General features: G+C 35.0%; 1 protein-coding gene across 3 annotated transcripts in view; it reads left to right on the top strand.

Annotated features, from left to right (window-relative positions):
• Positions 1-11503, top strand: part of LOC124615138 (venom carboxylesterase-6-like) — a 202162-nt gene extending 190659 nt beyond the window's left edge. For all 3 annotated transcript variants that reach the window (XM_047143003.1, XM_047143005.1, XM_047143004.1), the window contains exon 10: positions 11168-11503. In XM_047143003.1, coding sequence (XP_046998959.1) covers positions 11168-11369 — 202 coding nt within the window. In that variant the 3' untranslated portion in view covers positions 11370-11503. The remainder of the gene's footprint in view (positions 1-11167) is intronic.
• The last annotated feature ends 693 nt before the right edge of the window (positions 11504-12196 follow it).

Raw genomic sequence — 12196 nt, 5'->3', positions numbered from 1 at the left:
TACAATGTTTAAGATTTACTAGATAAATATAATAGGTACATACAAGAAGATCAATTTTTATTAGTCAGTATGAAATTTACATTTTGAAGATAAATTATGATACAGAAAGATAAGTGTGCAAATATATTACGTAGAAAAATCACATACAAAATATTCATGTAAGTTATAAAAGGAGTATTTCAATAATATCAATTTAGGCATTCTTTTTAAATGTGCTGGATTGTTTATGTTTTTTTATGTTTAGTGGTAGATGATTGTAAAGTTTAATCCCCATGCATTTTACACTATCAGCAAATAATTTGGTAGAATGGGGAAACTGTGTCAACATTTATTTCCCTCTAGTGTCGGGCTGGTGACAGTCCCAATTCTGCTTCAGGCTGCCAATATTTGGCTTGGTAAAACTTAGTGTCTCCAAAATGTACTGGCATGGAAGTGGAAGAATACCTAGTTTTTGGAATAGTTGTTTACACAAGTATCTCTGCTTTTTAAATAATTTTTATACTGACAGCTTTCTTTTGGACTCAGAACTGTGGCCCCAGAATACAACTGAGTGAAAAAGAGCATGGTACACTGATGTTTGCATATTTATACTTGTCACTTCCCTGACTGACAGAAGCATAAAACATACTTTACTTAGCTTGGTAGCTATGCTGTCAGTGTGCCTTTTCCAGCCTAGAGTGTCAGAGGCATTCCTAGGAATTTAGTTACACTTTCCAGTTCAATACTATTTCCACCTATTTGTATAGTTGGGACAATGGGATTTCTGTTCTGGACTTTATGAAATATTAGGCCTACAGTCATTTTTGCATTAAGGAGTAGTCTATTAGCTGCAAGCCATGAATCTAGTAGAGCTGTACATTGGTTGTCTGCGGCTTCATTGTGTTCATTTGAGTCAGCTATCAGTGTCATTGGCAAAAAGGAAGGTGTTGCAAGTCAATAGTGAAGAGGAAGGTCATTAATAAACAGGAGAAATAGGATGAGGCCTAAAACTGATCCATGAGGAACACCATGTTTTAGAGTTTGCGTATCAGAACATGAAACTGCGGATTTTCCTGAAGGGGCGACCTCACATAACTGCACATACTGCTTTCTGTTTAGTAAGTAGCTTACAAACCAATTGTAGGTAGTTATACAGTTTTTGTAATGGTATTCTGTGGTCTACTATATAGAATGCCTCTGTAAGATGAAGGTACAACAACGCAACTGGCTAATTCTTGTCTTCAAGCATGAGGGTGGTATCTAGAAATTTATAAACAGCATCTATTGTTATTTTCCCCTCCTGGAATCCTTATTGAGCTGGAGAAAGGATACTATACCTATTCAGAAATGCTTTTAGTCTGTCAAATATACTAAACACAGAGAGGACTGCCATAGGCTGATAATTATTGGGATATTGTTTATAGTATTTTTTGTGTATCAGTATAATTTTTGCTATGGTAAGTAATTTAGTGAATATGCCTTCCATAAATGAAGAATTAATGATGTGTCAAAGAGGCTTATGTATTATACTTGAAAATCTGTGAACAAGGAAACAAGGGATTTCATCCTGGCCAGAAGAAGGAACCTTTTTTATTTTTTGGCCGATTTTCGATTTATGCTTCTGAGGTTGGTGAAAAGAATAGTGAAGCAGTAGGGTTGCTCGAAAGAGAGGCTGGCATAGGGTTATTCTTTAAGTGACTAGTAAGGTTTTCAACAGAATTTGAGAAGAAGAAGTTAAATTCATGAGCCATTTCTTTTTGCTAGTAATCAATCTTCCATTTATTTCTAGGTTACTGCTATTTGTAATGTTTTTAGTCCTACCTGTATTAGTGTTAAATATCTGCCAAATGCATTTATTTTTGTTAGTTGAGTTTTTCAGAAGTATGTCATAACGAAGTTTTCTGCTGCCTTGACAACATTTCTGAATGTCTTTTTATGTATTTCTTAAACTGAACACTCCTGCCAATGTTCGTTTTGCTCAGCGAGAAAAGCTGCCTCTTTCTTTTGGAGGAAGTAATAATGCCTGAAGTGATCCACTTTCTGGAATAACCAGGAACAACTTTTTTTCAGTTTTAAAAGGAAATGGTAATTGAAGTAATAAGAGAAAATATTTACGAAGGCTTCATGCTTATCACCTACTGTTTGTGACTGGAAGACTGTCTGCCAGTCTGCTTTACTGTGCAGGATATAAAATTTAGAATATTGTTTTCTGAAATGTTTCTGCTTTCTCTTACTACTTTTTGAATAAGGCATCCCTACATGGTAACTTTGCATTTATAATTATAGCACTGTGGCCTGAGAACCCTAAGTGTACAGAGTTTGCAACACATTCTATATTAGTGGCTACTTGGTCAATACAGCTACTACTATGGGATATGGTTCTAGTTGCAGATTTTAATTTCAAATGAAGGTTGAAAGAATTCATCAAATTTATAAAGGTTGTCTGGGTGCTGCCATCATTCAACAAGTCAGTATTAAAATCGCCACAGAGTAAGATATTTGGAATGCTTCTCTTTGTTAGGGTTTCACGAATGGAAGTAAAGTTTTTAAAGAATGACCGTATGTTACCCGAGGGTGATCTATAAACAGTTATTAAGAGTAAATTGAGGTCAGTAAGTTGAATCCCAGGTAATTATATATCCTTTTCAACACTATAAGAACAGCATATTTGGAGTGGATGGGCTGCAATGCATTCCCTTGCAAATATGAAACTATCCCCACTTTTTAAATTTTTTCTTGAAAGATTGTCTATTAGTTTAAATTGTGGGAGCACTATACTTCTGATTTCTTGTGCTTCCATTAAGTACTCCTTCAAGTATTCAGTTAGAGAATGTAAGTTCCATTTGGAGTTCTCACAAACTGCCATGCAGATTTATAATTTTGACATATTGCCTATGCAACAAGGAACAGAATATTATAAAAGCTAAAGCTGGCTACATTGTGCACAGTGATAGGCTCAGTAGAAAGAAAACTAGTGCTGATTAATAAACCACTTGCCTTTTGGTGGATGAATGCATCATTATTTAACTGGACTCTTATTTCATTTATTAAAGTAAATACATCTGAGTTGTGAATGACATTTGATGATATTGTGAAACCAGTTCTTGTAATTTCACGTTTGTGGCTCAACTCCAGGTTGGAGTGTCTTCTAAGTCACATGAATGTGCAATGTGCAATGTGCTGATTAATAAACCACTTGCCTTTTGGTGGATGAATGCATCATTATTTAACTGGACTCTTATTTCATTTATTAAAGTAAATACATCTGAGTTGTGAATGACATTTGATGATATTGTGAAACCAGTTCTTGTAATTTCACGTTTGTGGCTCAACTCCAGGTTGGAGTGTCTTCTAAGTCACATGAATGTGCAATGTGGAAAGGTTGTTTTTCATATAAAGTTGAAAGATTTTACTCCTAGGAATAAAGAAAACAGAGCAGTGGCATGTTGTAATACTATCTTCATCTGAAACAAATTATCTCTGTGACCAGTGCTAATGGATATTACCATTTGTTTCTTAAATAATGGTTGCAAGAGCATAACATAAAATAATTCCAGAAGGGTATTTCTCCAAACTATACTGTGCAAATCAGTTGCATACCAAACACTATAAGGAAGGAGTGTGTTTTATGTAAACACCATTATTCAATTCCTTCTTTTATATTTTCTTTAAAACTCAATTACTACTGATAATTACATACCTCCTTCATAATATTACCCCAGATAGGAACGCAAAATGTAGACCTTCATCCATTCTATATTAATAATCAACTTTTTTTTTTTTTAAATTATGAATTTGGCCAGCTATGGACCGCATACAACTTAAGACTTATGGTGTTTCTTTTTCTTCCGTTCTTCCCAGTACTTCTTCATTTTCTCGCCAACTGCTCGTCTCTGCTCATCTGTCCACACTCTCTTGGGTCGAGGTTTTGGCGCATCTTCTTCATAGTTTGCGTTTTCTATAAGTAGCCTAAAGTTATTCCTGTCACGTATTATTTCTTCTGTAGCACCTATTTTGTTGGCGTCTTTCTTTACTGCTTCTATCCATCCTACGGTGTTTTTCAGCTTACTAACGTAATTAAAAATTTTCTTTGTAATTTGTGTTTCTTCCATTCTTTTTAAATGTCCATAAAATTTTAGCCGTCTCTTCCTCATTGTATCTGTGATCTTTTCTGTATTTTTGTATAGGTCTTCATTTCTCCTTTTAATCCACCTGTTTTCCTTGTTTTTCTCAGGACCTAGAATTTTTCTTAATATTTTTCTCTCTCTTTTTTCTAGTTCTCTTAATTCGCCTTTCTTATTCAATGTTAGGCACTCTGATCCATATGTTGCTTGTGTCCTAACAACTGAATTATAATGTTTAAGCTTTGCTTGTATGGATATTGATTTCTTATTGTAGTAGTTTTGTGTTAATTTATATGCAAATTCCAACTTTTTTATTCTTTCTTTATTTGTTGTGTTATCCAGTCCATTGGCTTGGATCCACTCCCCCAGGTATTTGAATCTATCAATTCTTTTAATTTTTCCATACTTTGTTTTCATAAACTTATCTGTATTATGTTTGTGTTCTATATACTCGGTTTTTTCGTAGGATATTTTTAGCCCAGTCTTTTCAGCAATCTCGTGTAACATATCAAGCATAACTGTTGCGTCTGTTCGGTTTTCAGTTATCAATGCCATATCATCCGCAAAGGCTAAACATTTTACTTCAAATTTGTTCTTTCCTTGGCCCATGCTTATACCCTTTGTGCCTCTGTTTTTTAATGTGTTTTCCCATGTTTTTACTACTTTATCTAAAACCAAGTTAAAGAGAATTGGGGACAGTCCGTCACCTTGTCGAACTCCTGTTTTGATTTTGAATGGTTCAGAAATTTTGCCTTGAAACTTAATTCTTGATGTTGTATCTGTGAGCGTTTGTTCAACAAGTCTTCTGGTGTTTTCATCTATCCCTGATTCATAAAGTATCTGGAATAGTGTTTGTCTGTCAACTGAGTCGTAGGCCTTCTTGAAGTCTACGAAAGTAACTACTGTATTTTTATTTTGTATTAATAATCAATGAATATATCTATATATTTTTAAATAGAGGGAAACATTCCACGTGGGAAAAATTATATATAAAAACAAAGCTGAGGTGACTTACCGAACGAAAGCGCTGGCAGGTCGATAGACACACAAACAAACACAAACATACACACAAAATTCAAGCTTTCGCAACAAACTGTTGCCTCATCAGGAAAGAGGGAAGGAGAGGGGAGTAAGTCTTTCCGCTCCCGGGATTGGAATGACTCCTTACCCTCTCCCTTAAAACCCACTTCCTTTCGTCTTCCCCTCTCCTTCCCTCTTTCCTGATGAGGCAACAGTTTGTTGCGAAAGCTTGAATTTTGTGTGTATGTTTGTGTTTGTTTGTGTGTCTATCGACCTGCCAGCGCTTTCGTTCGGTAAGTCACCTCATCTTTGTTTTTATATATAATATCTATATATTTTTTATTAAATTGTTCATTTTCTTTATCTTCACAGATTGAAGCCCACTAAAATATTATTCTTTCCCTCCAGTGTATTCTTTTTAATTATAATATTTATTCTGCTAATTTACATTGAGTTAAGATGCTGCAGTCTGTCAGACCTTGATGACACTGTGTCTGTCTCTGCTTACACCAAATGTTACCATTTTTGCCAACGAGACATACCACAAGAGTATTACTTTCTGTACTGCTTGGCTGGCATGAATCTTATAGTGTTCATGAGGTATATGTAATATCAGAACCTAGTCTTGTGTGGGCAACCATGGCACAAAGAAAGGTGAAGAGAAAGATTGTAGTGTATTTCTTGGCAATAAGGCCATTTTATTGAGTGTAGAGGAATATATATTCTTGTTAGTTTTATTTTTATAAAGTTTTTGTACAAATCTTGAGTAAAAATAGTAGAGGGGGCTAGGGGAACCTCAATAATACAGTTGATCATTGTGTGAAAGAATGCCAAATAGCACTTAAAGAGTTAGCAAGAAGAGGTATTATGATGTTATCCATTGTGGAGGTTTCCTGTAAATGTTGAAGCTAATTTTACCACCTACTAAACATTTTTTCTGGTCTAGGAAACTAACTTCATTATGCTGATTTTCTATTTCATATGTAAATTCAATTTTAGTGTGAAAACAGTTCAGTGACTAACTAAGTAATTTAATGCCCTTCACATCTCCTTTTAATAGATTGATGGTATCATCAACATATTTTCCATAGAAAGAAATGCTATTGTCTAGATGAGTTGGGAATTAAAAAAATGTATTTCAAATTTACTAATGAAGATGGCTGCTAGAAATCCAGCAAGGCACTTCCCCATAGCATGGTCTTTGTAGCTGACCATTGGAACTGAAGTATTTGCACTTTAGAATGATTTTTAAAAATCATATAAATTCTTTCATTTAATTTGAATTCAATTTCTTGTACATACTGAAATTGTTTTCAATAATATGGGTTGTTTTGTCTACAGGAATATTGTGGTAGAATGTGTAGTATCAAATGATGCAAGTATATGGCCAGGATGAAAAGTGACATTTTTTAAGGAGTTAATAATCCTCCCCTATTTTTCACAGATAATGATGTTGTGTATGTATAGTATTTCATGAAAATAACCAATAATTTCTTGGACACCAGGCTACCAATTCCATTAATGATTGGATGAATAGACCAAATATTATTATGAATCTTAACTTGTAAACATAAAGTTGGTGTCTTAGGATTTATGCTTTGTAATCTAACACAGTCTTTGGGAGGAAAGAGAGAATTACTGAAATCAAAAGCCTCTTTAAGCTATTTGGTGAAGTTAGTAGTGGGCTCCTTGCTAATGGTACGAATATTGTTATCAGGAAAGAATTCTAATGTTTTATTTACATTGTCTTTTTGTGCAAGATAACAGAAGAATTGCCTTCACCTGATTTTATGATGAGAGCATTTTCTTCTTCAAGTTTCTTTTAATAGACTTTACTGTAAGAAGATAACTATTTTTCTTTTTAGTTTATTTTCTTATTATCTTATTAACCTTACAACCTAAACTTACATTATTCACATCTGTCAAGTTTGGCAGTACCATTGGCTATTTTCACATCAATAATCAGCTCAGGGCAATATTTTGACCTAGAGAAACTTTCATGTTATATTAAAGGCCTTTATTTAAAATGTCAAGTTCTGCTGCATCAAAGGACATGTTCATATTGTTAGTAACACGCTCATAGAAAGGAAAGCAAGGAGAACTGTAAATCGGTTTCTTTTTATAACAATGACTTTTGGAGCATATTCAAGCTTTTAAGTTTTTCATGGTGTAATTGAATGAACAGCTCTTGCTCTACAATTAACCACTCATAAATGCCTCTTAAAATAATGTCAAATTGTGTGGCATGTAATAATTTACTAAGTTTTGAATGTGACAGATTAGCTTTACAGTTAACAGAGCCTTCCTTAATATATAGTTCTTAAAGCTCATTATTAATCAAGAAAGACACACATTTCTTCATAAATGGCACATATTTATGAATGAGATTTTGCAGAAGGCACTGTTCTTTAAAAGAAACTGTGTTGACTGCTTTAGAGGATTTTGATCAACTTGCATTAAAAAGCAGACTCTATTTTGATTGAATAGCATCTCTTATAAAATGTGGAACTTAGCCCATTCCCTAGAAATATTAGAAATATGTGCCCTGTTTTTCTCAGATGTATTATACTCCCTTTGTCAGAAAAGTTCCAGGACAGGTTTTTTCTGAGTTTGCAATAATAAAAAAGAACAAACGTTTTTTTATGTTACCTGGTATGTGAGCATCTTTTAAATGACCTTGGCCATGTTTTCATGCAAACTCACTAGGTGGCAGGGCTGTGCTTAGCTTGTTCAGCAAATTAGTTAAGATGACACAATGGCTGATGATTGTTAGCAAAGAATGAACATTAAGATCTACATTAAGCTCAGGAAAATCTCTAGTGAAACATGGGTAGTGATTCAGCAAGCATATGCAGCTGAGGAACTTTCAAGAAGTCATGTTTTTGAATGGCACAAATGGTTTCATGAAGGCAGAGATTCTCAGTGAAAGATGATCACAGAGCTGGTAACCAGTCACAGCACATACTGATGCAAGCCTGCAGTGCTTAAGCCAGTTACTGCAAGAAGACTGTTATGTAACTGTGCATGTGATATCAGAAGAAGTTATTTTCGATTATGATTTATGTCATAGGATTTTACAAGAAGATTTAGGGAAATAGAAACTTAATGCAAAACTCGTTCCTCACACACTAACCGACAAATAGAAAGAGGAAAGACAAAGAAGTTCTGCTGAACTATTGGATAGAGCCAGACATAATCTCTCATTTCTGTCAAAGATTATTGTTGGGGATGAAAGTTGATGCTACCAGTATGACACTCCCCCAAAGTGTCAAAGTGCTGAATGGCAGAGTCCTGGATCCCAAGTCTCAAAAAAAGTCAAATGACAACATTTGAGAACAAAGACAATTTTGACCACATTCTTTGAGGGTAAAAGATTAGGTCCTCATAAGTATATTCCTCCAGGTTGAACAGTGAACCAAACACTTTACATCAAAGACTTGAAATGTTTGTGACTGGCAGTGCAGTGTCACTGTCCTGATTTGTGCATCCTCAGGACTTTTTCTTATTGCATGACAATGCAAGACCCCACACTGCTTTATCTGTTACTGAGCACAGGTATCTGACCAGACATTCTTTTGTTGCCATCCCATATCCACCACATTTGCCTAGCCTCTCATCTTGTGAGTTTTTCTTGTTTCTGCGAGTGAAAATGTGACTGGAAGGAAAGCTTCATTGAGATATTGCAGACATCCAATGGGCTGTTACAAATGAGGTTACAACCATCACAGCTGAAAATTTCTCTGCTTGCTCCCAGCACCTCCAGAAACATTGGCATCTGTTTATAGATAGCCAAGGAGACTACCTCGATAGGAGTTAGGATCATTACTTGGTGCGTGAAATCTTTTATTTTTAAGAAAGCATGTCCTGGAAATTTTCTGACAAAAGGAGCATATTTCTTCCTAACGTACCTTAGTATACTTTTCACATGCTGACACAACAGCTTGACATACACATGGATATGACTCCATTACTGTAAATTATTATTCTGTCAATATATGTTTACAATAGTCACATACAATATGTACATTTTTGGACTTTACATATATGTGTAGCCAAGGTCTAAAGATTTATACGTTTTTGGAAGGTGACTACCAACAGCTGTCAAGTAATGTATAAAATGCATGCCCATCAGCTGCTTTTAATATAAACCTTAGCATCAATGGGTTTCAGTCAAGGACCATCTTCACGAATAAGGGTTAAAATGGTTCAGCCACAATATTACATTTCTCATTACTTAAATACTGTATAGAGCATGTCATGAATATCAGTATATGACATGCTCTACACATTATTTAAGCAATGACAAATGTGAAATTGTGGCTTGAACCATTTTAACCCTTATCCTTGAAGATGGTCCTTGATTGAAACCAGCTGACATTTGGGTTTAAAATGAAAGCAGCTGACAGTCAAACATGCATTTTATACACTAAAGATTTATAACATCCCTAATTCTGTAATCTTTTGAAGACAACAATTAATTTGTCAAAGCTGATGAAGCAAAATAACAATATATATGCATGGTCAACGTAATTTTATTGTGAAACACAAGTTTTCTGTCTACTGTAAGATGACCTATTAAGATGCTACCATCATTCAGAAATCTATACAGCACCCAAAATGTGAGTGGCACATTTGTGGTGTTTGACTGACAGATTTCACAGTTTATCTCAACATCAGGATGAGTACAATCACAGACTTAATAAATTTGTATATTTATTCTCTCTCTAAGTTTGTTGTAAATAATCTGCAAGATATTGTATTTAACTGATCACAGAAGGAAATACAAAAACACAGCAAGTGAAGCAGGCAAAAGGAAATGTAGGCATCTGAAAAATGATATTGAGAAGAAGTGCAAAGTAGAAATAGCTATAAGACATATGGAAAAGTGAAGAAACATCCATGACAATTGTTAAGATAGATGCCACCTCTAGAAAAATTAAAGAAACTGTTGGAGAAAAGAGGAGCAGCTGTATGAATAGCAAGAGCTCAGAGCTCAAGTGGCTAGCTGATGAAAGTAAGAAAGGTGGAAGGTGGAAGGAATATATAGAGAGTCAATGCAGTGGAAACAAACTTGAAGCCAATGTTATGCACAGGGAAGAGAAAGTAGATGAAGATGGGATGAGAGATATGCACTGAAATACCAAAATCAAAACCAGGTCCCTGGAGGAGATGACATTCCCCCAGAAAATTATTGAGATACTTGAGAGAGCCATCCATGACAAAACTACTCCAATTAGTATGCAAGGTATACAAGACAGGCAAAATACGCTCGAACTTCACACAGAATCTAATAATTCCAATTTTGAAGATGGCTTTTGCTGACAGCTATCAATATTACTAAACCATCAGATTAATAAATCATGGTTGCGAGTAGTAACATGAGTTATATTCTGACAACTGGGTAAACTGTGGGAAGCCAACCTTGGGAAAGATCAGGTTAATTTCCAGAGAAACATAGGACCATGTGATGCAATACTGACCTTACAACTTATTCTATTGCACTATTAACTGTGTACTTTAATTCAAACAATCAGATCACACAAATGTTTACAATTTTAGGGTCTCTGCTAGATTGTTCAGTTGTACTTTGTAACATATTCAAATCTGTGTAGCTGTGAATAGAAGTTTGTTTGACTTTGTAATTTTTACCCTAGTATTTCAGTATTCACCTTTTTATTTCTCTTTAGACAGGTCATCTGATGGTGACATTCTGAAAAGTCAAAACCAGCTATGAAACATTTTCATAATCAAAGTCTGAGATGCATAATAAAAGAGTTTCATTTACACTATTGCTACACTGTGTTCCCTGAAGGCAGTGTAGGCAGTATGTCCTGTCAGTGTAAATCCTGTCTGACTGCATATACATAATTAATATAGTGCATACTGATATCTGTATATCATATGGAAACTAACATTTGTTTTGTAATTTTAATTTTCTTATTTTTCTAAAATAGAGTGTAATTTATATGCTAAGGACTGCATACTTTATAAAAACAGTGTATGTTTGATAGCTCATTTTTTAAATTTGTTACCTCTCTGAACAGAAATCCAGCCCCAGTGAAGAATCTGAAATGGCCAACTGTTAAGCATGATTCCAAGAACATTCCTTTCATCAGAATATCGAGCAGCAAAAGTATTATTCCAGATTCAAGTGCTGATCTTGGAAATCGTGAGTTCTGGGACTCTCTTGGTATCCAAGAACCACAAATACAGCTTAAAATGAAACAGCCACAAGATGAACTATGAATGTTTGCCATACATGTTCCATTAATTAATAGTGCAAGTGAAAAATATTAACAGCTTCTAATTATATCTGTGTAAACATTAGAAAAAATGTGTAAGCATGTTATTTCACAATAAAGGTGTTTCATACAAACTCAGTGGCAGAGCAGCCTTTGCTTGTATGCACATGTCTCTCTCTCTCTCTCTCTCTCTCTCTCTCTCTCTCTCTCTCTCTCTCTCTGTGTGTGTGTGTGTGTGTGTGTGTGTGTGTGTGTGTGTGTGTGTTCAGTGGGAAGGATGAGAGGGGGCAGTATTGCGAGTATATGCATGTGTGCACAAACAAATGTTTTACAGTGCTACTTTCCCGACTGATAGGCTACTTTCACCTCAGTAAAGGACAAGCCACAAAACACATTTGCCTAATAATAATTTTACCATGTGGGTCTCACTTCAAGATTCTCAGAGGTGTTGCTCTTGTGTTCCTTCTATCAGCCAGTACTCATCTCCTCATACTACCTAAAACTTTTGGTAAAACTTCAGTTCACTTGTACTTAAGTTCCCAAATCATACTGTAATCATTGATGGAGACTTTATAGTCATCCAACAATCAATTGGGAAAATTACAGTTTCGTTAGTGGTGGGCATGATATGGCATCCTGTGAAACGTTACTAAATGCCTTCTCTGAAAACTACCTAGAACAGATAGTTCAGAACCCTGCTCATGACGGAAATATATTGGATCTAATGGCACCAAACAGACCTGACCTCTTTGAGGATATCCACATCAAAACTGGTTTCACTGAACATGACTTGGTTGTGGCAACAGTGATTACCATAGTACAAAGGAGAAC

This window comes from Schistocerca americana, chromosome 1, assembly GCF_021461395.2.
Source record: "Schistocerca americana isolate TAMUIC-IGC-003095 chromosome 1, iqSchAmer2.1, whole genome shotgun sequence".
In the NCBI taxonomy this organism is placed as follows: domain Eukaryota; kingdom Metazoa; phylum Arthropoda; class Insecta; order Orthoptera; family Acrididae; genus Schistocerca; species Schistocerca americana.
The sequence above is the reverse complement of the archived record's forward strand: the minus strand, read 5'-3'. Positions and strand labels throughout refer to the sequence as shown.